At 35.4% G+C, this 27,550-nt stretch overlaps 1 protein-coding gene across 2 annotated transcripts in view; it reads right to left on the minus strand.

The window, feature by feature from the left end:
- Positions 1-3,930: 3,930 nt before the first annotated feature.
- The window catches only part of LRRCC1 (leucine rich repeat and coiled-coil centrosomal protein 1), a 29,438-nt gene continuing 5,818 nt past the window's right edge, over positions 3,931-27,550 (minus strand). For both annotated transcript variants that reach the window (XM_006202365.4, XM_031692315.2), the window contains 15 exons: positions 27,270-27,445; positions 26,958-27,167; positions 21,363-21,559; positions 20,945-21,092; positions 19,848-19,996; positions 16,251-16,455; positions 15,568-15,707; positions 13,967-14,168; positions 13,203-13,388; positions 12,302-12,476; positions 11,242-11,405; positions 8,390-8,598; positions 8,159-8,296; positions 6,041-6,176; positions 3,931-4,130 (listed from right to left, as the gene is read on the minus strand). In XM_006202365.4, the coding sequence (XP_006202427.2) occupies positions 4,008-4,130; positions 6,041-6,176; positions 8,159-8,296; positions 8,390-8,598; positions 11,242-11,405; positions 12,302-12,476; positions 13,203-13,388; positions 13,967-14,168; positions 15,568-15,707; positions 16,251-16,455; positions 19,848-19,996; positions 20,945-21,092; positions 21,363-21,559; positions 26,958-27,167; positions 27,270-27,445 (2,558 nt within the window). In that variant the 3' untranslated portion in view covers positions 3,931-4,007. The remainder of the gene's footprint in view (positions 4,131-6,040; positions 6,177-8,158; positions 8,297-8,389; positions 8,599-11,241; positions 11,406-12,301; positions 12,477-13,202; positions 13,389-13,966; positions 14,169-15,567; positions 15,708-16,250; positions 16,456-19,847; positions 19,997-20,944; positions 21,093-21,362; positions 21,560-26,957; positions 27,168-27,269; positions 27,446-27,550) is intronic.

The following is a 27,550-nucleotide window of genomic DNA, read 5'->3' on the forward strand; positions in this document are numbered from 1 at the left end:
CCATATTGTTTTCCACAGTTGCTGCATCATTTCATATTCCTCCATTGAATGGTATTGGCACACTTGTCAAAAATCATTTGACCTTATGTGTGAGGATTTATTTCAAGGCTCTCTTTTCAGTTCCATGAATCTGTATGTCCACCTTTATGCCAGTACCAGACAGTTTTGATTACTGTAGATTTCTAGTAAGTTTTGAAGTGAGGAAGTGTGAGCTTCCTAATTTTTTCGTTTTCAAGATTACTTTGGCTAGTCTAGGTCCCTTGAATTTCTATATGAATTTTAGAATCATCTTAATTTCTGCAAATAAGATAGCTGGGATTTTGGTAGGGATTGCATTTAATATGGAGATGAATTTGGGGGAGAACTAGCACCTTAACAATGTTTTCTTCCAATCCATGAGTAATAAGTCTTTTTGATTTCTTTCAACAATGTTTTCTAGTTTTCAGAGTGTCAGGTTTGCATTTTTGTTCAATTTATACCTAAAAATTTAATTTTTGATTCTATTGCCAACAAAATTTTTTCTTTTCATTTTAAACCACTTTATTAAGGTATGGTTGACATGTAGAATCTGCACATATTTAATGTATACAACTGGATGAGTGAGGATAAGTATATACTCATGAAACTATCACTGTCATTAAGGCCATAAATATATTCATCAACTTGCAAAGTTTCCTCCCACCCCGATTATTACTGCTATTATTTTCTTGCTTTCATTCCTGATTTTAATAATTTGAGTCTTTTTTTTCCCTTAGTCAAGCTCAAGGTTTGTCAGCTTCATTGATTTTTCTAAGTTGAAAGTTTAGGTACGTTGTGTGTATTCTTCTTCTATTCTCTCATTAAATTCTGCTGTAATTTTTATTTCCTCCATTCTGTCTGCTTTGCTCCTCTTTCCCCAGTATCTTATAGGTGGAAGGTTAGGATATTAATTTCAGATATTCCTTCTTTCCTAATGTAGTTGTTTGCAGGTAGAAACTTCCATCTACCAATTGCTTTAGTTCCATCTCATAAGTTTTGTTGTATTTTTTATTTCCATTCACCTCAAATAACTTTTCTAATTTCCCTTGTGGTTTCTTCTTTGATCCAGTCATTATTTGGGAGTGTGTTGTTTAATTTCCACATAATTGTGAAACTTCCAAATTTGTTATTCCTTCTTAATTTTACTTCACTGTGGTCAGTCAGAGAGCATACTTCGTATGCTTTCAACAATCCTAAATCCACTGGGGCTTGCTTTGTGGCCTTGCATCTGATCTGTCCTGCAGAATGCTCTATGCATACCTGGAAAGAATGTTGAGATTCTGCTGTTGTTGAAAGTGTTCTATGTAGCTAGGTGTCCACCATGCCTCGCTGGCTTACAGTGTTGTTGAAATGTATTTCCTTGTTCATCTTCTGCCTCATCGTCCTATCCATTATTGAAAGCAGAGTATTGAATTCTCTATTACAGTTTAATAACCTTTTTCTCCCTTCAAGTCTATCAGTTTTGCTTTATGCATTTTGGGATTATGTTGTAGGTACATCCATGTTAATAATTATATTTCTGACAATTGTACTGACATCTTATCATTATACAATCTTTTCCTCTAGTCCAATTTTTGTAATAAAGTCTATTTTGTCTGATACTAGTATAGCCACTCCAGCTTTCTCATGGTTGCTATTTATGTATATCTTTCTCCATCCTTTTACTTTCAACCTATTTGCATATTTGAAAGTGTCTCTCGTAGGCAACATATAGTTGGCTCTTGTTTTCTTATCTGTTCTTGCCTTTTGATTGGATCATCGAATCCAGTCACACTTAACGTAATTATCGCTATAGTTGAATTACACCTGATAGCCTAATTTATTTCTGCCATTAAACCTGGTTTCCTCCGTCATGTCTTTTTTTGCTTTTAAAAATTGCTTTATACTTTTATTGGTTTGCTTTTCCTTTCCTTTTTGTATTGCACAAATATTTCCTAGTATAACATTTCAATTCCCTTAACCAATTTTGGTTTTTGTTATCTATTTTGAAGTTATTTCTTTAGTGGCTTCACAAGGGCTTTTGATAGACACCTTATCAGAATATACAACAGATTTATACTAACTCAATTTCAATGACATAAAAATGTTTCTCCTATATAGCTCTAGTTCCTTTTTTTGTGCTGTTATGCGTTACATGTTATAAATGCAACTGTTTTTATAGTTTTTTTATACAACTTAATTTAATACAACTTCATATTTACCATTTCTTGTTGCTATTTGTTTCTATGATTTCAAGTTACTATGTCCTGTTAGTTCCTTGTTTAAAAACAGCATTGCTTCCACCCTCCTTTATGCTGATGTTAAGAAATGTTAAGTTTTACTCCTAATAATACAATTATAAACACATTATTTTATATATTTCCTTTTGTAATTAGTTGAGGGATGAAAGGAAAATACACCTTTATATTCCTTTTGTATAATTACGTTTACCAGTTTTTTTTTTCCTAATGTGTATTCTAATTACTCTCTAGGGTCACTTTCTGAAAGGACCTGAAGCCTTAAGAATTTCCTTCAGCGTTTGTTGTTAAGGTGGACCTGGTAGCAACACATTTTCTCAGATGTTATCTGGTAATGACTTTATTTTTGGCTTCATGTTTGACAGATAGTTTTGCTCAATGTAAGAGTCTTGGCTGATTTTTTTTTTTTGAGCACTTTGTATGTAAATCCACTGCTTCTAGTCTCCTTTATTTTGCACTTATTTTGAAGGGTAATTTTGTTGGATGTAGAACTCTTGACACAGTTCCTTTTCTTCCTGTGCCTCAAATACGCCCTTCAGTGCCTCCCGGCCTCCGTTGCTTCTGATGAGAAGTCAACTGTTAACTATATTGTTCCTTCATATGAGATAAATCATTTTCTTGCTGCTTTCAAGATTTTCCCAACGGTTTGACTATACAGTGTCTAGGTGTGGGTCCCTTTGTGTTTTTCCTGGGTTTTACTGAAGGTCTTGAATCTGCAGGTTAATCTTTTTCGTCAGATTTAGGAAGTTTTCAGCTATTATTTTCCCCAGTGTTTCTTATGTCCTCCCCCCCCCACGTGCCCCCATTACATACGCTGAAATGCATGATGTCCCACAGATTTCAGTACAAATCTTGCCTATAATGAAATGGGTCCTCTCTTTACATTTTTTTCTGCTTCCATTTAATTTTTAAAACTTAGCTCACTAGCTATTAGTTAAAAATGTAGTATTATATTCTCTTTTAGAAATAGTGGAGAATAGTATTTAGACTTTTGTTCTGCATACACAGAACATAAGAGGTGACAAAAGTGAAACTAATAAATGAATCGATATGAAATGAAACTGTTTCCAGTTGAAAAATAATAATTCTCTTCATACAGTGATTAAAAAGGAAAATGATAGAATGAGGGTGGAACAGCAGTGTTCCTCTTGAGGAACAGACAATGTTTATAAAACCTTAAATGTATTCTTTAATGAAAGAGTCAGATGCATTATATAAAAAGGGGTCATTTTGAGTGATGTGGAGATGCATACATATGCGTTCGTAAAAACACCACATCTTACACAGATTTAAAATATTTTTTGGCTACACTTATGAGCACTTTAAAAGAATGGAGCTAAATCAACTAAAGGACAAGCAATAAATATAATCAGTTCATAAACACACTAAAGTAACAACAATATTAAGATACTTCCCCTCATACAGTCAAAATACTAATCTTAATTTTCACTTACATATTAGTAGGCATATGTGTAATTACCAAACAATGTATAGCACAGAAACAAGAAAGTGTTTTAAGTCTAGTTATTTTGATAGGTTTTTCTAATACACATAATTATCAACAATTTATTATAAAAAGACCCTACATATACAATTAATAAATACTTGATCAAAAGTCTTTTAAAATATAATCAAAATGAAATGTGTAGAAAGAGACATTTCAAAGTCATAGCAGTTACTACTATTACAATATTTAATCATTTTTACAATAGGTCTGCTGGTCCATTTCAATTAAATTTGTTCTCAGAACCATCACATTTCTTGCTGAATTCGATTTAGAGCAAAAGCAAGTTGCTTAATTTTTTCTTCCATTGCTTTTTTGTTCTTGCATGTTTCTTGCAGAAGTTCACGCATTTCTTCTTCAACCCGATGAACCTAAATCAACATATACATTTTACAACATTTAAATTTCTTAACGAAAATATATTATAAAAATGCATCTGTGAAAGAAAAAAGTAAAAAATTTATTCTTATACATTTTGTAATTTGTGATGCTCATTTAAAGCAACAAGGTTAGTAAAATGTTCACTTGTTCAAATGCTAATAGGGAAAATAATGTTTATACTGTAAACAAAGTACCTGCATATATATTGTCTATTTCTCACAGGGTCTCGTGATAAACACATGGTAATATATTTTAACTCTATTTTATAGCTTAGAAAATTTGTTCAGCGTTGTGCAGCTTCTCGGTAGCACACTTGGATGAAAGCCAGTCTTCTGATCAAATCTTTTCACTGTCCTATCTGCTTATGAATGTTGAATCAAGAGTTCAACTTAAACACCAGTTCTCTGCAAACTTTCAAAACTGAAATAACCTCCCTTCCCAAAGAAACTCGAATTTAGCTCCCATTGCATTTGTAAAATTGCTGCTTGGTGGTTATACACGACCATCTTTTTGAGACATCATTTTATGATTTACTGTTAACCTACATTCTCTCAGGATTTTCTGTATTTGATACTATTAATTTCTGCTTGAAACTCTCTCTCCCATGATACTACACGCCAGTACTGCCAGCATGACCGTCCTTTTGTGTTTACTTCTCTCTTCTTTATCTCTAATACAGTTTTCCTTTTTTTTTTCCTAGAAAACTAACAGTTCTAATTTAAATGATCACGTGTGTGATGCCTTACAAGCTTTTTCATGATTATAAAGCTTTGGTACCATTTCTGTCACAGACACATCCCTTTGATATTTCACTGTACTGGCACGATGTCCAAAAATCATACACAGTATTTTCCTTTCAGCTAAAGGCCCAATGTTATACTTTATTTAGTAATACCTAACGTACTCTTGTTAAACATGCAGTAGATTTTATTTTATTTATTTTATTTTTAGTAGATTTTAAATAAAACATCTGAAACATCTGTCGACTTGAAATGAAATAAAGGACTAATTCTGACCAAGTTATACTTCCTTATTCATTGTGATTATTTCCAAAGACCTCATTCCCTTTCTGGTCACACAGACTCCTGACAGAAATGCCACTTAATCACACGACCTTGACTATAATATATGAAGTATTCCTTTCCTTTTCCACTGTTGAACTCTTTTCTTCTCCAACTGGAAGTCGCTGATTTCTGACTCTCCAGTATTAAAGATACCTGTTTCTTATTACCACTTCAAAATCAGGGAAAAATGGAAATTCATAACTGTCGCCTCTGTGTCCTCATCTAGTGGTTCTCAACAGAGGGGTCACATCGGAATCACCTGCTGAGGTTTAAAAACACCTGGGTCTTATCCCAGACTTAGTGAACCGAAGTCTGACGGGGAAATTCATGCCTGGGTATCATTAAAAAGCTCCACAGGTAATTCGGATGCTTGCCTCGGATTTGGTATCACCCTAAACCCATTCCTTTGTCAAAATGGTACTAAAATGAAAAACTTGATAGGTTTGAACCCTAGTAATAATAAAACATCCCTTTAGAGCTTGTGCAAGATGGTGATGGACTGTATTTAATAAATTCACCTTCTCATCCTGCCTATGTGTAGCTAAAGGGGCTTCCAGCTGAAATGGATTAGGGATACAGCAATCGTGATCCAGATTCACGGAGCAGGTACACATCAGGATCAAACTTACAATCTTGGTTCATTATAATTATATTCTACAACTAATATAAATATTACCAACATTTTGGCCTGGCTTCATGACTGTATTGGCAATATTCTTCATATCTATCTGGTCATTAAATCATGCTGCCTTTTCTCTTTATAATTGTCAAAGATCCAATTTACTTAGCTATAACAATTTAATACAGATTATCAAAGTGAATTTTACCTACAGTACCTTTAAATTTGCAGAATCAATACATTTCTGCTTTTCACTTGCCAGCTGTATGATTTCAGCTTGATGGGCTTCAACAATTGCATCGACTTGTTTTTTAAAGACATGATCCATATTGTGAAGCTTTTCCACCGCATCCCTTAAAAACAAAGCAAAACCCACATATCTATCTGTGTGCATAAAAATTAGAATGTTTTGTCCTCCTCGATGGCAGATCTTACATTCAGAGTTTAACGGGAGCGTAACTCCATGAAATAGCAAAGGGGCATCTTGAGTAACTAAAGATACAAGCCGTTCATCATCCAACAGAATCTGTCAGTAACAGAATAGAACAGGGTAACATCAATGGAAGTTTGTTACACTTTTAGCCTCTGAAGGTCGGAGCGCATGGTTCTCGTTTATTTTGAGTCTAAGGATGTGGCTTATAAACAAGCACCTTCACAGCTGCTACCATCAACCTTTTTTCCCCACATATTAACAGTGTGATAATTTGGTAAGTTTGTAGCTTTCAAGTTTATAAACATGTATGTCTGACTTCCCTATGTTAATGCTTAACAGATAAAACCCTATGTTAATAAACAAATTATAAACAGTATTCACAAAATTTTTGTGCTAAAAGTTGCTCAGAGGGAAAATACCCATTCCTTTATATTAAATATGAATAATTCTATTAAAAATATTAAATCCATAATGAACAAATTCCCTGGTTTTGGCACAGCCCATTGCAACAGTGGACTGAATATCAGGACCATGAATCAAAAGCCTATCTTTTATTCCCAGTTGCAACACTTGGTGGCCACGTGACTACTGTGATAAATGTCTGTTTGCCCTAAAACAGGATAATCCTGCCTGTTTGGCCAACCCACAGAATTATTGCTGGGTTCAAAATAAGATGTAAGAAAAAAGTCAATTTATACTTTGTAAAAAGCTATGCAAACAAAATGTTTTTATGAATAGTAATTTATCTATTTTATTAAAATTTCATTAAATTAAAAATCATATATACCAATCTTAGTCACAGAGGCATTAATGTATAGAATCAGGCCTTCTACCATTTTGCTATTAATGGCAGGATAAACGATGCGATGCAAGAGTCTAGAATTGTTAGGCTTTATGATTGTTACTAACTTTAGGAGTTGCTAATTCTATGAAATGACTGTGTCTTTAGGGTCTAAAGGACTCCAAATTGCACAGCTGTGACCAGCTGGAGAGAAACTGCAATGAGCTCCAAGCCAAGGTCCCTATCCGAGCGCCTGGCTGAAAAAGAAAAGCGGAACCCGGCCCATGAGCAAAGGAGTGACTGTGTTAGCGATCAAGCCTTTCTGGAACGTGTAGTAATTGTTTTGCCTTTACTCTGAGTTACAACACAAACAATCAAATTTCCAGGTTCTATTAGATTTAATGTAATGGGAACCTACATGAGCTTTCTGGGCGATCCATGTGCCACCTTACCTATGCCATTTTGTATAGATGAGAGCTGGTCATTAGACCATGGCAGTGGTTTTATTTCTCAAGGCAGTCAACGCTGTAAATTATTCTAACAAGTCTAATCACATAGTTCACCAGGTAAAACCCTCATTTCCTCTGGAGTATTTTACACAGTCCACACAACAATGGCACCCATGTACACATTTTCTTTCCCTTCTTTAAAGTCAGCTCTCATCTTAGCTTGTGCAGGCTCACAGCTCCCTCCTAGATCTCGGGTAGTGTCCTCCGGCGCTCACTGCCCTGGTACTCCGGTGACTTCCCCTCCTCCAAACTCCACATGCAACAGCCCAAAATATCACTAGCTGCTTTCACTCAGAGTTTGGAAATAATCACAGTAATAAAAACAAAATATTCATAGAGTAATTACTATGTGTCAGGCACTGCTTACATACTAAAGAACTCATACACACCATATATATATACATCAGTACACAAATACACAAAGTTTAAACCTCACATCAAACATTAAAGTGGGAACTATCTTTATTTTATGGATGGAATGGAAATAAAGTACACGGCAAATAACTGAACTCAGAATGTTTTTATCCACCCCCCTCTCTCTCTGCATCTCACCCGTCTCAGTTCAGGCTCCTGTGTGCCGATACCCCACACACTTTAGGACTTAACGCTTACTTTTGCAGTTCAATACTTTTGTCTCTTTCTGCTTTCAGTTTCCTTTCTTGGTTTTCAAAATTTTCTTTGGCTTCTTTTACTTGCATTTCGAGATGACAGAGAAGTTCTCCTTTATCGTGCCACTTCTGATTAAGTGTACTAATATGAGAAGAAATAATTAAACAATTAAAATTGGTTATATGAGATTATTAAGCCACATTTTATTTCTCAACAGGGAATACTGGATAATACCTGTAAGCTTTCCTAATTTCTTCAAGCTCTAATTCCTTCACCTTCAACTGCTGTTTTAGTTTTTCTTTTCTTTCATTGTGTCTTTCTAGTTTCTCAATTATATCATCTAGTTGTGAAGATTTTTCATCAAGTTGTTCTTGAGTACATTTTTGTATTTCAGTGATCTTTTCTTGCAATATTTTGATTTCTTCTTCTCTTTCCTGTAAACACTTCAAGAAAAATAATCAGTATTTATTAATCCTGAATGTCTCATTTCCTAATTCAATATGGTTTAAAATTATTAGAAAAACTACAGATTAAAAAATGAACTGAATACTCAATGAATATTTTGGAAAAGATTTACAGAAAATTTAAAAAATCACAATCAATAAAGAATAGCACTACTACTTTGTTTTAATTGCAATTAAGAAAGATGAACTATTTACACTTATTATTTCATTAAGTTAGTAATTATCAATCACACAGAGGGCATACAAGGGATGGAAAAGAAAGCAGAACAATGGAAATTTCAATGAGCATAAATTTGCATTTGAAAAGATCTGTTTTCAAGACAGTAAGTAACAGGAAAACTCTAGCTGGCGGCTGATAGCAATATAGAAAAGGCGGATGCTCACTGTGTATGTACGACCAAATTAGACTGCGATTTCTGCTGTGCTAAACAGAAGTGTTTCCTGCATTAGGATAAGCAAATACTTTAAAAAAAAGTATGACTTCATGACTATTAAAACGTCACATAAAAACAGGCTCTACATCCCCTAAAATTTCCTTTTAGTATCTTCTGTATTGCGAGTCACACTTCATCCTCTGTTTGCAAACTGCAAATCAGAAGATGATGAGAAAGATCAAAACTACCTCAGGCACTGTTAAATGTTGGCCGGTATCAGGCCTCATATGAAGTACTGATTCCAATGAACGTTCGCTTGCTCGAAGGGGGCGTGCCTGGACGCTGGAACAGCCCTGCTGGAACACCAACTACTGACCTCAGTCTCCGCCCGTGAGAAAGGATGAAAGTGGTAGTTCTTGTTTTTACCCTGTGTTCTCTGCCCCACTTTGCCTTTTTTCCCCTTTTGTTAAACAACAGATGGAGGCAAACAAATACATACTGAACAAGGCTAATTTAGGTATGGATTCACATGTGTTTAAAAAAGTGTGGTTCAATTCCTCAGTGTGTTACTATCTAAAAATTCTAAGTAAAGGTAACAGGCAGTCTTCTAGTCTTGACCAACTTTCTGCATAAAAGTCATGAATGGTTTATTTTCTTCCTACAGCTCTCCTACTTAAGAGCTTAAATACTCTTAAGTATTTAAGGGTGGGCAGTCTTGACACATACCAGGAATTCACAAAAGCTATAGAAGATTCTTAAGAAATAACCCTCTTAATAAAAAGTAACACTGCAGCATCAGAGTCTTGTGAAAGTACCAAAAAAACAATACATGGGAGGAAACAGAATCTCAAAAAAATTGTTTCTGATTTCCAGTCAGAAGCTAACTGTACAGGAGCTACTTAATTGAAAAAGATCAAACTCTAAATTTTGCAGATTACATCATTATCCCTTCAAGTTACTGGGTATGATGAATTTACTGGTAAAAGAAATTATGCCTAGCTATCTCTACGTTCTGTGATTCGCTGGAACGCACCATTAGTGCTCTTATCTTTGAGGCTGATACAATGTTCTTTAAAGGAAATGCACTAAATTGTGAAAACTGTTGAGTTGAAAATCTGAAAACTTTTTTTTAACCAAATATCTAATCCGATCTGTTTCTTGTCTCTATTAGGACATTCATTACTGGTCGTTTCCTTCCAAAGCGCTGCTGACACTGTTAAGAAGGCGGTAGTCCTACTGTGGGAGTAGTTACGCCAGACACAAGTGTTACACCAAAGCACAGATTTTTAAAACAATAAAAAAGGCTTACTGCTAAAAAATTTCAATAATTTTCAATGTAGCTTGGTATGTATGAGATATAGTTGAAATTTTGGATATCATGAAACCAAAATTTCGGTTGCATAAATACCAATATAATTGTGTAGGGTAACATAGTTCATGCATTCATAGCCTAAAATCTAGCTATGAACATAGCAACGTGGTAATAAATATGTTTCTTTGTTTTCTGTACTCGATGAAGTTCTCTAGGAGTTTCTTAAAAATGACTAAGGGAAAAACAACCAAATCACAGGAAGTTATGAACCCTCTAAAGAGTGAGTTCCTAACTTTATGGGGGATAATCCCATTTAGCAGTTCCTTAAAAACCCTTTTCTCAGTTATTCTTACACCGTAGAGATCATCTCTAAAAATTTTTTTTGAAGTTCAAATTTGATTCACTGTTCAAGCTGACTTTCTGGAAATTTTCATATAAAATACTTTGAAACAAATGATCCTATTAGAATTCTCCCTTAAGATGGGCCATACTGAAGAGGGTAGAACGGTTTCCCATGGGAACAAGCATGAATCTTTTACACTCTATTCATACACTTTAAAGTATAGGATGGCAAGTTCTGTCATAATTTCAAGAAGTGACTTACCAATACTGGAAGATACTAAACAATGCAAAGTTTAAATAAAATGTTAATTTTCTTGGTATTCCTAACTCTTTATGGACACTATTTCTAATTATTTCAAAGGGCCATAATAACGTTGTCCATACCATTTGGAGGTAAAAGTAGTTTCAAGTTAATTAATAAATGTCATGTATCATTTTTAAAAGCACAGAAGCAAACATTATAAAAGAAACACATGATAATCTATCTTCAATTTCACACAGTTGGGATTCATTGAGACAAATATTAGATACTTTGATCTACAGGTTTTCAAACCTGCCATATGATCTTTTCCTAAAATAAAATGTCAAACTTACTTCTTTCAATTTCCCAATGGTTTCAGTTTGGTCGTCTATGATTTTGCACTTAATTTTTAATGCATCGTTATCCCGTTCACCTGCTTTTCGCAGAGATTCATTCTCTCTACATAAACTTTCAATCTGAGCCTCCAGTTTTCCGTGGTGTTGTGCTAGAGAAGATCCTAAGAAACAAACATTGTCAGTAACAAACTTAAAAATACCCTGGAGGGTTTCTATTTTATGAACATCTAATTGTACCATGTATCATACAGCAAAAACGGAATCAAGAACCAAATGTATAATAGCACAACATGAAGAGGAAAGCGGGTGAGAACAAAAAAGGCCTTTTAAACAGCTGTGGCTATTTGAGAACCTAAAACTACAACACGAACAAGTAACTCAGACACGACGTTTAATGGGTCATGTTATGCCATCCAAACAAACAAAATCATATTAAACATTCCTACGTGGAACAGACAAACGCGCAATGTTCCATTTAGGTCAACATCCAGCTATTCAGAATTTGTCAAGTCTCTACGATAGGCCTTAGAATGGTGTACGTCTCTTGCTTTATGGTGACTGGAAAGGGAATGAGACTGAGGGTAAGTTGACCTAAACCTGACGTGGTTTCCATTCATACACTATTTCACATTTCTCCATGCAAGACAGGATAAATGTTACCAACATTTTTAGGAAAAAAAAAATGAAATCTGCATACTGCACAAATAATTTAAAATCACTAGGTAAGAAAGAATTACTTTCAAAGATTTCTTCAGTTGTAGCATTGCAGAGGTACACCTGTTCAGAAAAGTGACCAAATCAAAGAGGGAAGAAAACCCACAAAACCAAAAAAAAATCAGCACTATAACTTTCTAACAGGTGGAGTAACTATTTCCCTTTTCCTAAGTGTAATCTCATTCCTGTTTGGCTGGCAAACGACTACTTACTCCTCCACCTGAAGTGCTGCCTTCTCTCTTGGAGTGTGCAGGCAGAGTTAAGCCCTTCCTCTCTAATACCCAGCTTTGCTGGATTAGCAGAATGCGGCATTTTTTTCCCTTTGAAAATTTGAGAGTTTTACCCTGTTGTGCCAACTCATGTCCCCACACTTTTCTTTCTGTCCTTAAACCATAGATCAGTGACTCCTTGGCTGCGAGCTCGGCAATAAGCTGCATTTTTTCATGCTTGAGAAGTTCGATTTGAATGCTCTTCTGCTTGTCGTCTTCAATCAAAATTTCAAGTGTGTTGATTTGATTCTGTGCCCCCGAAAAACATCGGGAAAGAAAGCAAACTATTATATTTAAGTGCTTCTTTATTTTATTTTTACATTTTATAATGAGAAAGCATGCTATTTAAGCAAATACAAAGTAAATGTTCCTAAATTTTACATTAGACAATGTTTTAATTATAGGTCATGAAGTAAGTCAAATTTAAAGAGGCTACTGCTTTAAACACTCTGAACTTTATTTATTATCTTAAAAGAATAACTATACATGTAATACTCAAAATTTCTTACCAAGTATTTACATCAGCAGTCTAAAGGTCACTTTCAGAAAGTGAGTCCTTTCGGGCAAAATACCACTAACATTTAAAATTGAGACAACAGAAATAAAGTAATTTAACAATGATTATAGTTGGGTATATGTAAAAACAATCCCACCATAAAGCTAATATATCAACAATTTATGTGGTATTTTCCAAACTTCAACCATCTGTATCACTATAGAACTGGTACATATTTACTTAGCATGCTTCTTAAATTAATTCCCATTTAGCAGTTTACCTATTTTACTTAAATACTATTTTAGTGTAAGTAATGCAATCTGTGAAAATCCTAGTTCTATTACTTTTCACAGATGTAAAAACATATAATTAGTATTATCTGAAAGTTCATAATTATGTACTTCCTAGAATCATCACCATATACTTGAGAAACTGATTCAAAAAAATTTTAAAGGAAATAGAACGTTACAATGTCTTACCTGTAAATTTGTTGCTGTTTCCTGTTTCAACTTGGAAACTTCTGCAAGTTTTGTCTTTTGCTCCTTCACCATACAGGTCAGATCTTTAATTAAAGAGCAAGATTCATTTTCTTTTCGTTGAGCCCAAACAAGAGCATGCTTGCTCTTTGCTAATTCAGTTGCAACATTTTCAAAACCATCTTTAACCTATATTTCAAAATTGCATTATAAATAGCAGTTCTCCAAATATTCAGAAAATATCTGTTTCTGGAAACAGCTTTACTTCTTTCATTTTTAGAATCAGAGTTTTAGCAAAAGGATAAGATTCACACATAACTGGCTTTGCCATGTGTGTTTGTGTTGTAAGTACTCAACCCTGCTGTTGTAACACAAAAGCAGCCACAGATACTAACTATATAAACAAGTGAGCATGGATCTGTTCTAATAAAACTTTATTTACAAAAACAGGCAGTGGGCCAAATATAACCCAGAGACGTTAGCTTGCCAATCCGTGCTCTATAATAATAGGAGAGAATTCAGGTCTCTCAATTCCTATTCGAGTGCTCTTTTTACTTGACCATTTACAATCTCACTTAGCTTTGGCAACAGCACTGATGATTAGCTATTATTTACGGGAAGAAATAAGGCTCTAAGATTTTAAATAATTTGCTAAGATCATATGGTTAACATGCAAACAGAGCTAGAATTCTAACATGTAGAGTCCTCTTATCACACCATATCTTGCTGATTCTGTTTTCAATAAAAAGCTAGATGCCAATTCTTACATCTTTAAATCTTCTGGCTTCAACAGTTAAAGCAATACGGAATTCATTTTCTAAATCCAGATACTGTTGGTTTAACGCATCAATTTTGTTTTGGTATTCTTGTATAACTTGCTCATGCTTTCTCTCTTCTTTAGCAATTTCTTTGGCTAAGGCTTCCTGGAATTCCGCTTCAGTGAAAAACTCCCTTGTTTCAAGGTCTTTCCTGGAATGAAAAACAAAGAAAAAAAATCATAGGATGCTGTTAACCTGGAAAGGAAAACTTTAAAGGTCTTTAAATAGTTATTAAGTATTTTATATTCCCTATTGTAAAAGATCATTTCCTCACTTTCAAACATGGAAAATTAGGGATAGGATGGTAGATACAGAAAAAATATGAGTGTTATTTGATTATGTATTCAGTGGTGATGGGGATAAAGGAGTATGCCAAATCTTAACTTCACTGAGATAGTTTAGAATCATTCCATGGCTTCTAAAATTCTTCAGGTACATTCGCAGAAGTCAGGTTCTGCCTCGCGCATCTTCTACTTTGGTTGAGTCTTTGACATACAATCAATACAGTCTGACTGGTACTGGTGATTGATTAACTGAAAACATCAGTTATGGTAGGAAACTGTTCACCAATCTTTTGACACAGGGCCAGTTTTTTATTTAAATGTGAGTTCATTCTTTAGAGTTCTGTGCTCTTTTTTCTTGAATAAATCAAACCCATAATACAAAACCCATTATTTCTGAAATCAGTTTTGGTTTCTTTAAACTAGAATAAGTTAAAAGATGAAAAGGAAACTAAGTGTCAATTTTTATATTTTTGCGATTATTCCCCCCCAATCTTTTACAATTGTCCTGCCCACACATATGACGACAAACGATTTCCCTCAGAGCATCAAAATTTAATTTATACGTTAAAATTTAATTTATGTAAGGACAAAAACAAAACAGGTCTGAGAACAAACACAATTAACCCATGGCAATCATACAATTCAACTGGTAGGGTAGTTAGCAGATAACTAGCTGAAAGTGTTCAGGCTACTGTGGACTCCAAAAAGCAGGTGTTGGCAAGCCACAGCCCTTGAGCCAAGTCTGGCCTGCTGCCCTTCTTCTGGGGAAATAAACTTTTATTGGAACACAGCCACACCCATTCATTATGTTCTGTCTATGGCTACTTCTGTGCTATAAAGGCATGACCTGCAAAGCCTGAAATAATTTCCATCTAGACCTTCACAGAAAAAGTTTGTTGAACCCTGCTTCAAAGGAATAAAGAATACTGATAATTTAACAAGTAGTTTCTTGGAAGTCAATCAAAGCAGTTTTCTCTTCACTACATGACTGACTTTTGGTTGGGCTTAGAGAAATGCAAACTAAGCTTCATGGTTACAAGCCCACACCGCAACCTCAATAGTCACTGATTTGTTTTTAAGCTACTAGTTCTTACTGTCAGCCTGATTCTGATGCCTACATAAACATGCCATTTTCCATGAGCTAATTCTGTCGGACTCCACCACTGCTCAGTCACCGGCTAGGACTGGCGGGGGTGGGAGGAGAACCGAGTAACTTTTCCTAGTTGTAAATGTCCGTATCTTCCTGATACGCACTATTTCATTTACCTGTGTTCTTGTTCTTTCAGTGCGAGAAGTTCATGAAGTTGCTGGACCTGCTCCTTTTCTTGATGAAGAGAAGTTCTAAGTAAGTTTATTTCTCTATCAGCAGCTGCAGCTTTGAGCTCCACCTCTTGGATAAGTCGCATCTGAATAAAATACACACAATTACAGTACTTAGACAATAAGCCCCTCTGTTTCTACTTTAAGGTTAGTTCCTCAAAGAAGAAGTGCCTTCTAAGTAACAGGACCTAGTGACTACATTGATTCTCAAAATTTATTCAATTAATAACGCTATTGCCACATAAAGCGTAATCTTGGAAGCAGCAAACACATTCACACTAACAACTGCTCATTTGCACTACAGACCTTCATGAAAATTTCCCTTCAGAAAGCATGAATATGAAGGCCTTCAAGCACCCTGAAGAGACTTTTCAAATCTGGCTCTTGCAAGACACAAGCCTAACAACCTGCAAATATTTCCACCAACCCTTTTTATAATTGCTTTGTGAATGCTGGTACCCTTAATTCAAGAAATGATGGCCACAGGTTAAATTATTGGTACATTTAAATTAGTTTTCGCATATAGCCTCACATCTTTTACGCTCACTACGTAATGACCTAATTTGCCTCAGGACAGAAGCTGTGAGTGTGCTACGTCCAGGGACCGAGAGACTAAACCGCGGAAGTACCTGCGCTGCTTGATGCTGCCCTTTTTGCTTCTCCATTTTCTCTAAGGCCTTTTCCAGGGTCCTTAAGTGTCTAATGTGATCCTCTTGTTGGTCTCTTGCTTTAATTAATTCAATGGTGAGTTTTTTAATTTCATTTTGAAGTCTGTGAACCATGATTTCAAGTTGTAGTTTGGAATTTCTCTCTTTAAAAATAATTTCCTTTAGCCTAAAGCATAAATCAAATGTGGCTTTAAGGATATGACACATATAAAAGAATAAAAATTGTACTCAAAGGTTACGGTTGAGAGAAAGATGTGAAGCATGTTTCAAATTCTCATTGGATAAAAAATGGCTGAAAGACAGTATACCCTTTCCCCATCCCTGAAACTAGCATTTTCCCAAGAAGGAAAGCATTTTACATAAATTGGTGAAACTTCATCTTACGTGAACTTTACTATTCAAGATGAAACTTTACAAGACACCTTATTTGTTTCAGCATTGTGCTAGGAATGGGCTTAGAAGCAAGAGGAAAAAGATACAGCCTGGCCTTCGAGTGCTCAGTATCTAGCAGAGGGGACACAGATGCATTTACAAAGCTATGGTGAGAGAAGTGGTATCTGAGCAGGTACCCGAAGTCACCTGTGACTTCCCTGCATCTTCCCGAGACACTGAGGACTGTCCCAGCTTTGTACTCCTTACAGCCTTTTGATTTTGACTGGAAACTCTTAAGTACTTTAAGTAAAAAGGGAGAACTTATTGACCCATGTAACCAGTTCAGAGGCTGGGATGGCATTATTCTGAGGGAGCACTGAAACCAAGCACACGGACACCATCAGGTCTCTGATTTCCTACAGGCTGGATCAGTTTTTCCTACTGCAGGCTACTTTCTAACATACACAGGGCACAGCAGGAAGGCTACAAACATCTCTGGACTCATTCTGACAGCAGTGGGAGCTAGACAGAAAAGACTACTTTTCTCTAGCTTAACTTAGAACTGAGCTCCAGGAAAGGCTCTGATTACTCCAGTGTGGTTCAAAGGCCCACTCACCACACCAGTTACTGTGGCCATGGGCTAAGGCATGTGGTCACCCAGCTCGGGTCAGGTGCTCACCTTCCAACCAGTATTACAGGCAGAGAGGCAGTTCATGAGGAACACAAGTCTAGTGTTTGGAAAGGGTTAGGAATAGCAAAGACACAGCCTCATGAAGGAATTTCTGAGCTAGGCGGCCACTCCAATGTGTATCTACTGCAATTTCCAAACCATAATTGGAAAAAATCCCTGTACATCCATCAACTTCTATACTACAGTCATGTCTCCAATTCTTGTCCTTACCATCTCTCCTCTTGTCTTTGAGAGTTGTCTCCAAACTGGTCTTCCTTTGTTTACTCTCTCAACTCAGTTTGGTATGTTATATTAAAGAATATTGGACTTTATTCTGTGGACCATATGGTGGGATGGGGCAGAGAAGCTACAGATCAGTAGAATTAGAGCAATCCTCTAAGCCGAAGATAAGGGCCTAAACTAATGTAGCAGTTTGGGTATAGAGGAGACAGTTCAACACCTTTTAAGTAGAATAAAGAAGGTATATATCTACAAATCTTACCTATATATAAAGAAGGTACCCAACTGGCTGTGGGGTATGAGAAAGAGAAAGAAGAAGGAAGCAAAACAATTATTCTGAAATTTCTAGCTTTCGTGGCTGACTATATGGAAACCATTTATTAGGACAAGGAATACAGAACAGGGGAGCAGGGTAAGTTGACCTGAGGGTGTGCTCATAAGACACTTATGGGCAATTTAGGCAAGAAATTTTTAGTACATAATTAAACAAACAATCTGTGAATCAAGGAGGTCTAGATGACACATAAAGATTTGGGACCTTATAGGTTACGTATTAAGAGTACAGTAGAGAAGATTCACTTTTTGAGATAATATATACTCACAGCGTGGTACCCAGATGCCAGACCCTGCATTAAGTACGAGGAACAGAGTCCCTACAAAGTCACATGACGGAATATGAAGACTGGTGAGGATCTAATCCCAAACACATATATAGATGAAAATAAAATCAGAAAAGATAGAAGCTGAATTTTCAAGAGAACAATGACTACGTTACATGGACAACATGGCACAACAACAGAGAGGGGAAGGAAGGATACAGATGAAGTGTGCTCACGGCCTTCCAATTTAAATGGAATCTGGCTAGGAGCCCCCGACAGCTTCCTCTAATATTTCACTAGATAACACCTATAAAACAGAACACAGCAAAAATTCATATGCATACAACTCTAAAGAAGAGAAAACATAATGCCAAAATCTGGGAGGAATTTCAATAATAAGGCAAGTGGAATTAAAGTAAAATAAAATCAGCTCTTAGAACTCTCAGGCTTTGCCCAGCACCTTTCTGGATAAAAATCAACCCCCCCCCCAAAAAAGGGAAGATACATCCTCTCACTTCCACCGTCTGTTCATGACTCAGTTACACAACCTCTGTAAGTCTATCATTAAACTATGTTGGCTACCTGTGTACCCACTGCACACAAGAGTGCTGTTTATTGTGAGGTAGTCAGAGGACTGTTAATTGATTCATTCTGTTCCTTTACCTGTGTCCAGCATCTTCTTGTATCAGAGCAACTCTCAAAACAAATAAGGCAAAACATTGATGGGTGGTGGTGGATTGACTAGTAACAAAATAATGTATCATGCCCTGAATAATTATGGAGGTTTTCATAGAACACAAGTTGGGTACTGTAACTTCCCTTATACTCCACAGGTACAGAGAATGAAAGAATCAGACAGTGGGGGTAGAAAGTACCACAAAACCTAAAGAACCAGGACCTGGGCTGGGAGCCCTGTACATCAACTTACTACTTAACGAAAGTTGTAGAAAGGGAATTATCCACTGTATAAGCACGTAAGAAACGGAACCAAGAGCAATGCCCCAACCCGATTTGTTGGCAAATACCAAGTCTAGAAACCTAGCACTCATGCAAGGATAAGAAGAGATAAAAATCAAAAGGAGCTCTACAAAAAAATCTTATAACCTTTTCAGGAAAAGCATAACTTCAGATATAATTACCTACAGGAAACAGAAGAAGAATAATTTCAGAAAACCGGTTGGTACTCTAACATATTGGAATAAGACATTCCTGTATTAGATAACATGATACAGAAAAAGAGATAAAATGGAAAATGGAGTAAGATGGAATAAAAACATTAGAATTAAGAACCTCGGGGTATCTCGTACTGAAGCTCATTGTTGAGAACATGCGACACAGAAACTGAATACGACCCAGAAAGTCTAAAAAAAAGTGTGCCAACCCCTGTCCTTTACAGAAAGTGTGCCAACCCCTGCTCGAGACCCTTGTCGTTCTTCACTTGTAACACCTAATATTCAACCTGACCTGACACCTCCCAGTTTGAGGGCTCAAATTAATACCTTGAATTCTTCGTTTATGCAAAAGCTAATAAAGTACTAAATCTTTAAATAAAATTAGTTCAGTTCAAACTAAAGCCACATGTGTTCTTTTCGATCATTCTACAGCTAGTTTAAACTAAGGTATTTCAGCTCCAAGCTCAGCATTCCTATCTTCAGGTTTACAGACCTGCCCTCTTACCTATCTGCAGTCAGAAGAGCCAGGCTGTGAATATCTTTTTTTTCATTTGCATGTTGATGTAGGTCATCGATATAATCCATAAGTTTCTTTTCAGCTTGTTCAGCTTTCCACCTCTTCTCTCTCTCTTCGTCTAGTTGCTCAACAAGTGCCTAAAAGAAAACAATACGGTTATGTGAACTTCGAAAAGTTACCTAACCTCTCATTGCCTCAATTTTCTCATTTGTAATATGGGAATAATAGTATCTAATTCAAAGGGCTGTGGTGAGAATTAAACAAATTAATGGAAGTAAAGCATACAGAGCAGTACAGAACAGAACAGTGCCTGGCACATAATAACCACTCAATAAATGCCAGCTGCTGTTATTATTGTCATAATATAATTATTATTGTTTTTTTAAAGTATGAAAGCCTTTATACTTAAAAATAAGGGGAGAAAAACCAATAGTAGAAAAGGCATTAAATATTTTAAAAGTAATTATATTACTGGGAGAATAGTACACACTACAAATCAAAAGTATTACCAGTAGCTCACAAGTAAAATAAACGCAAGTTAATTAAAAAAAATCAGTGTACTAAAAATTGTTAACATGAGAATGATTAGGGCAAATACTGAAAAAATTTAAAATTTGTGAATGGCTTTTAATCTAGAACCCGTGGGTCCAAAATTGTATTTCAGGAGAGTTCATAAAAACTCCGAAATTACACACATTTTATGAGTTTCTCTAAGAATTTTCTCTGAGAAGACCCATAGATTTCCATAGATATCTGAAAGAGTCAGAGACTCAAAAGTTAGGACTCACTGCTTTAAGAAGAATTTGAAAATTTAGATCTGTTTTCTCCTCTATAAGCATGTAACAAGCATAAAATTTCACTGGAATCTGAAATAAATATGTGATTTCTATTCCGTTATAAATTACAAAAATAGTGACACAAAATCTTGAAATCAAGAAGGGAAACATAACCTAATCTCATCACTCTAATAAAATTACACAACAGGGTTTCTGTTAATAAAAACATGTATTATTTTTCTGGGACTAACTTTGTATTTGAAACCAACATTATTCACATTCAGTTTTTCTTAATCTCTTAAATCATACCCGGTAAGTGGTATCTTCTGTGCTACCACCGTTTACTTTAATCATTTCAGTCTTCTGCTCTTCTGATTCTTCTAACACATTACTGTTCACTAAAGATGATCTTACATATAATTCTTTAAAGAAAGGCTGTTTCATTTTACGATTACAACTGCAAAGAAAAAAAAATAGGAAATAACCCAAAGAAATGTATAATACTTTTGCTATTTTTCACAACATAGGTGATGCCAGTCTATCACAAAGAAAGAGGTCCTTTTATATAAATTTATATGAAACTTCTGACCAAATATGAACTGACAAGGCTGAAAAGTCAAATATTTGAGCTTAGAAAAGTAAAAACAAAAACCATCATTAGAGAGTTTTAAGGAAGACGCCAGCAGTATTAACTTCATTCTTGAATTTCTAGAACTAAAAGAAGTACCTTATAAAAGGGTTGTTGTTTTTACTGTGGTGTTTAATGGTCTGAATAGTTTTGGAGTAATATGGGATTTTTGATCTTCGAGGAATTTTTCTACTGCATTCTTTTCTGATTCCATAGTCACTTTCAGAAGTCATATCTGTATCCCTTTTTGGTCTGAGATCTTTCTCAGGAACATTATCTATTAAAGAATTAGAAGTCTAGGAAAAAAAAACAACAAAGTTTGCTAAAAGTCTAATTCAGTATAAAAGGACATAATCTAACATTTTCTAAAATGTTACAACTTTTTACAAGATTAAGGATTTATAAACTAAGTATGCTTGGAATTAAAGACAGGGGATTCAGTTTCTGGTCTGGACAAGCTCCTACGAGGTCAACTCTCTCAAGATAATAATTACAAACTAGGGGAAAAATACAAACAAAAAAACAACAAAAACCACGTGTAGGTCCTGGAAAGCAAACAAAAGCAGGCATAGTTTAGAGGGGAGCTGACACTTGGAAAAATGACCAGAAAGGGTTATTTCTGCTTTATGGCTTTTAGTCTAAGAACATATCAAAATCAGCACTGTGCAGGAAGTCTTAAAACTCAGGTGGAAAAACCACAGACTTCTGGGTCTGAAGAGTCAGAGTTGGAGCTGGGCTGGAGTTGACCGCAAGAAGCCCAGTAACACAGAAAAGCGATTAACTGCTGCCTGAGAGATAAATGTATAGTTCAAGTCAAATCAAGTTAAATGCTTGCTACGACAAAAAATATTAACACTCTTTGGAGGCCTATACCAATATCCAGAGTCTCCACAAATAATACTCACAATGTCCAGGACAAAATCCAAATTTACTTACCGTAGAAGAGTCAGGAAAATATGACCTAGTCTCAACAGAAAGGCAATCAATGGAGACCTTACCTGAGAGGACCCAAATGTTTAAATAAGCAGACAAGAACTTTACAAGAGTGACCACAACTACAACTGTGCTCAATGATATAAAGTATATGCTTAACATGAATGAAGAGAAGAAATTTAGCAGAGAGCTAACAATTATTTTAAAAATGGAAATTTTACAACTGAAAGATACATCTGAAATAAAAATTGACTGGTCGCAGTTCTGACTTAACATAGAATGAGGTGACAGAAGAATATGTAAACTTGAAGATAGTTTAGTGGAACTATTCAATATGAAGAATACAGAGAAAAAGAGTCAATAAAACATACAGAGCCTCAGGGAACTGTGGGACTACCAAAGGTCTAAAAGGAATTTCAGAAGAGGAAAGACAGAACGGGACAGAAAAATATTTGAAGCAGTGATGTCCAAAAATTCTCAAACTGAGTAAAGACATAAATTTACAGATTTAAAATGTTTAGAGAAATCATCCTTAAGCACAATGTAGCCAAATTGCTGAAAACCAAAAGTAAAGACACATTCTTGAAAGCGGCCAAAGAAAAATGACACATACATACAAGAAATCAAGGATTTAATTAATGCTAACTTTACACTGAAAGCTATGGAGGCCAGGAGAAAGCACTGAAAGAAAAAAAAATGGTCAATCCAGAATTCTATGTCCAGCAAAAGTGTCCTTCACTAATCCTTCAAGAAGGCAAAATGAAGACAGTTTGTTGTTTCAGATGTCTACTACAAGATTTGCTAAGGGAAGTTCAGGCTGGATGTCCTGGCTGAAGGAAAAGAATATCATACAGAAACCAGACTCCTCAGGAAGAAACAGAGTATCATACCTGATTTATACATAGGTAAGTAGTAAGTGACTTCTAAACATTTTAAAATCTTAATTTCTTTAAAGCAAAAATTAAAATATTGTCTTATGGAGTTTATAATGCATCCAAATGAACTACACAATGACAACTAAAACAAAACATAATAGACTCAAGAGCTCTACAGTTTATAAGGCACGAGATAGTATTAGCAAGTATACTTTGAATAGTCTATTTTATAGCAACCACCAAAACCCCAAACCCCAGAAGTATCCAGAAGTATGACCAAGGAGTCAATATATAAATTAAAATTGAATTGTTAAAAAAACAAACAAACTTCAACCAAAGGTTAAAAAAAAAAACAGAAAAAACAAAAAGCACACACATGAAACAAACAATAAAGTGGTATACCTAAATCCAGCTTTATCAATGATTATAGGAAATTTTAATGGGTTATGGATTCTTTAAAAGGAGTGATGGCCAGACTGAGTTAAAAAACAAGACCCACCCACATATGACTCACTTTAAATATAAAGACATAGACAAGTTAAAAGCCTATGCCACAATGAGCTTTTACTTGTACCCAGCAGGATGGCTATAATCAAAACAACACATAGTAACAAGTCGGTGAGGATGTGGAAAAATGGACTCTCATTCACTACTGGTGGAAATGTGAAATGGCACGGCTGCTTTGGAAACAGTCTGGTTCTTCAGAAAGTTAAACACGTGACCTAGCAACTCCACTACCAGGCATACAGCCAACGGAAAGGAAAACATATCCACATAAACGCTTATTCATGAATGTTCTCAGAAGCATCATTCATAATAGTCAAAAAGTAGAAGCAGCACAAATGTCCATCAAATTATGAATGGATAAATGAAACATGGTGTATTCATATAGCAGGGTATTATTTGACAATAAAAATAAAGTGCTAATCCATACTGCAAAACGGATGAAACTTGAAATTACACTAATTGAATGAAGCTAGTCACAAAAGGCAACATAGTGTATGATTTTACTTATAATGAAATTTCTAAAACAGGCAAATCCATAGAAAAAGAAAACTGATCAGTCCTTGTCTAGGGCTGGTGGGAAATGTTAATGACTGCTAATGGGTACAAACCACTGAATTGTATGGTAAGTGAGTTATAGCTCAATAAAAGCTGTTATTAAAATAGGCAGGTTGATGGAAAAAGATTTATCATGCAAATTATAAGCATAAGAAGGTTGGAATGGCAATATTACTATTAGATAAAATTGACTTGAAGATAATATTCCCAGAGACAAAGATAAACAGTTCATAATAAAAGGGTCAGTTGAAAAGCAAGACGAAGCAGTCATAAATGTGAATGCACTTAGTAACAGAGCTTTAAAATATAAAAAGCAAATATTGAGAGAATTAAAGGGGGAGATAGACAAATCTGCAATCATAGTTGGAGAACTTAACACCTCACATGCAACTGATAGAATCAGACCAAAAAAATCAGTAAAGACATGAATCATTTGAAAATATTATCAACCATCCTGGCTGAACAACTGCAGAAAACACGTTCTGTTCAAGTGCACAAAGAACATCCACCAAGGCAGACGGTAGGCTGGGCTATGACACAAGCCTCAGTATACTTCACAAAAGATACTTGAATATTCAATAAGCACGTGAAGAAGTCACTGATCATTAGTGAAATGCAAATTAAAATCACAATGAATACCAGTATACACCCACTAGAATGGCTAAATAAAATCAATGCTGACACCAAACACTGGCGAGGATGTGGAACAACTGAACAGTCATGAATTGTTGGTGAAAATAAAATTGAACAACCACTTTGGGAAAGCTCAGAAAGTTTCTTGCAAACGAAACAAAACAAAACTTAAACAATTACTGAACTCTATAGTTAATGATGCACAGGGCTAAGTATTTAGGGGGAAGTATATTGATATGTGTAATCTACTTTGAAATGTGCCATAAAATAAGATAGTTTGATAAATTAATACATGGATAGACATATGAAATAAGTGTAAAATTCTGATGGTAGAATCTAGTTGGTGGGTATACTGGTATTTACTAAGAAATTTTTTTAAATTTGCTGTAAGGTTTTAAAAGTTCATAATAAAATGGTAGAAAAAAAGAAAACTTAGACAAAACAGCTTCACAGAGAGGATTCTCAAAAATCAGTATAAATAATTATTAAGTCCAAGAGTTAAGAGGAATAACTGTCATTATATTGTAGCACATTTTCAGTAACTTTACAATTTCACTTATAATTTAGGTGTATTTATCAACTGAAATTCAAATTGCATGTTTACCCTTTACACCAATAAGTTAGCAAACAAGAAGTCCTTCTGAACATTTTTACATGTATAGCAGTAAGTCATCTTTTCCCTCCTAGACAGCTAGACTCCTATTCTTGGTTATAAAGTAGGAAGAATTGTCGCTAAGTAAGAAGCATGACAGTGGAAAGAATACCAGACTGGATATCAGGTTAGGGTTTGAAGTTCAGCTCTGCCTCACTACAATCAAGGACTGCCAGATAAACTTCTGAGTTTCTTTTCTATATAATAAGAACAATGATATATTAATCCCTATCTACCTGATTTGTGTTGTTACGAGAATGAAATGATGGCACAAGAGAAGCTGCAAAGTTCACTGCAAATTTAAGCTAAGCTTAAATCTAAGTTCTGACACTGGGAGAAGAGTCAGCCTTTAGAAAAAGATGGAAGATAAAGCCTGAGGAGATGAGCAGTAACAGCTCAGTAATATGCTACCAGTGATGTCAAAGGATATAAATGCCAGCATCCTTGTCCCAGTTCCACTGTCCACCTCTGTGGTCCAAGCTGAAGTCTCCAGGGATTTCTGGCACATGGAACCCTTATTGTCTTCTTCACTCTCTCGCCTAAGGCAGACCTCGTTTATCAAGTGCTGTTAGTGTTACAGCTATGGTATTAGTTCAGCATGGTTAAAAACCCACTGAACCATAATCATTCCATAAGCATTTTCCACTATCCATCCCCATTTGGAGAAAAAAATTTTAATATTAAAATTCAATTACAAATTTCTGGGTCAAACTTACTTTTTTCTTCTTTTTAATGGAGATACTGTGGATTGAACCCAGGATCACTTTTGACTAACAGCCCCTTGGGCCTACACTGTAATCTTTCTCCCCTATATCCAAGCAGGGGATGAAGAAAAAAATTCGTGTATACTGGGAGGTATGGTGTTCAAAAAAAAAAAAAAACGGTCACTACAGATCAGAACAAGAATGCCAGAGAGAAGGTTGGAGATTCAAACAGCAGTAAATTGTAGGAATTAGAGATCATCCGCATAGTTCAAAGAAGACTCTAAAAACCAGAGAACCAGTAGCAGGGGTAAAAAAAGGATCACTAGTCAGGAAAGCACAGATTAATCTGGCGAGGGTCTGCTGCAGACAGTAACTGAAGCAGGAATTATGTAAAATAACTCGCCATTTAGCTCTAAGTTCTAGAAGTAGTTTTGACTATAAAACAACTGAAAAAAGGAAGAGGCCAGAAGTAGCTCACACACTCTGTATGTTAAAAAGCACCGAGTCCAAAGAGTTCTCGGCTTACTTGAAATAAAAGTTGGGTGGATGGAAATAATGTGAAATATAGCAGAACCAAAAAGGAACTACATAGTGAAGATTTGAGGGAGGACACTGAGGAAAATGAGTGAAAAAGGTATGTTACCTTTTTCTATCACTACTACTATGACAGAATCCTATTTCTGTAAAGGAAAAAAAAAAATAACACACACACACCAATCCATTAAACATAGATTGTTTCTGGTTGGTTAGCTTGTATCTGATTTTTATTTTACATTTTCTTAACTATTTCCTCTTCAACAAACACATTGCTTCAAAAACTAGGAAAAATATTTACTTCACTGAGAAGCTGTAAAAGTTGATCATCTAATTTCTGAAGTTTCATCTCATTCTGAAAATCATTCTCATGATTAACTTTCTCTGGCTCAGAAGATGGGCACCCAGATATCAAGGACGTCAAACCAGTATCTGTTGGTGTGCTTGCAAACTGATCCAAGGGAGCTATCTCATCGATGGGTGGGGTTACCACTGGCATACCGTCAATGATCTATGACACAGAAACAAACCAAAACCTTTCAAATTTACATTTACTTACTTATTACAATTTGAAGATATATTTAACATTAGGGGAAAAAAAACAGCACTATACCTCATCTTCACTTATATTTAAGGGAGAATCAGATGAAGCTAAATTATCCAAAAGGCCTTCGAAACACTGCAGACGTGATGAATTTATTTCTGCCATATCGACTGGTTCACCGAATATGTTTTTGCAATCTAGGATTCTAAGTTGTGGCAAAGTCTGGAGCATAATTGCTCTGTACCCTTGGGAACAAATCATTCAAATGAAAACTCAAGCATTAAAAAAAAAAGGTTAATTGTTTCTGGAATGAATAAATTTACCACTACCAGATACATGACCTGAATGAT

Source organism: Vicugna pacos, chromosome 29 (genome assembly GCF_048564905.1).
Source record: "Vicugna pacos chromosome 29, VicPac4, whole genome shotgun sequence".
NCBI classification, from domain to species: domain Eukaryota; kingdom Metazoa; phylum Chordata; class Mammalia; order Artiodactyla; family Camelidae; genus Vicugna; species Vicugna pacos.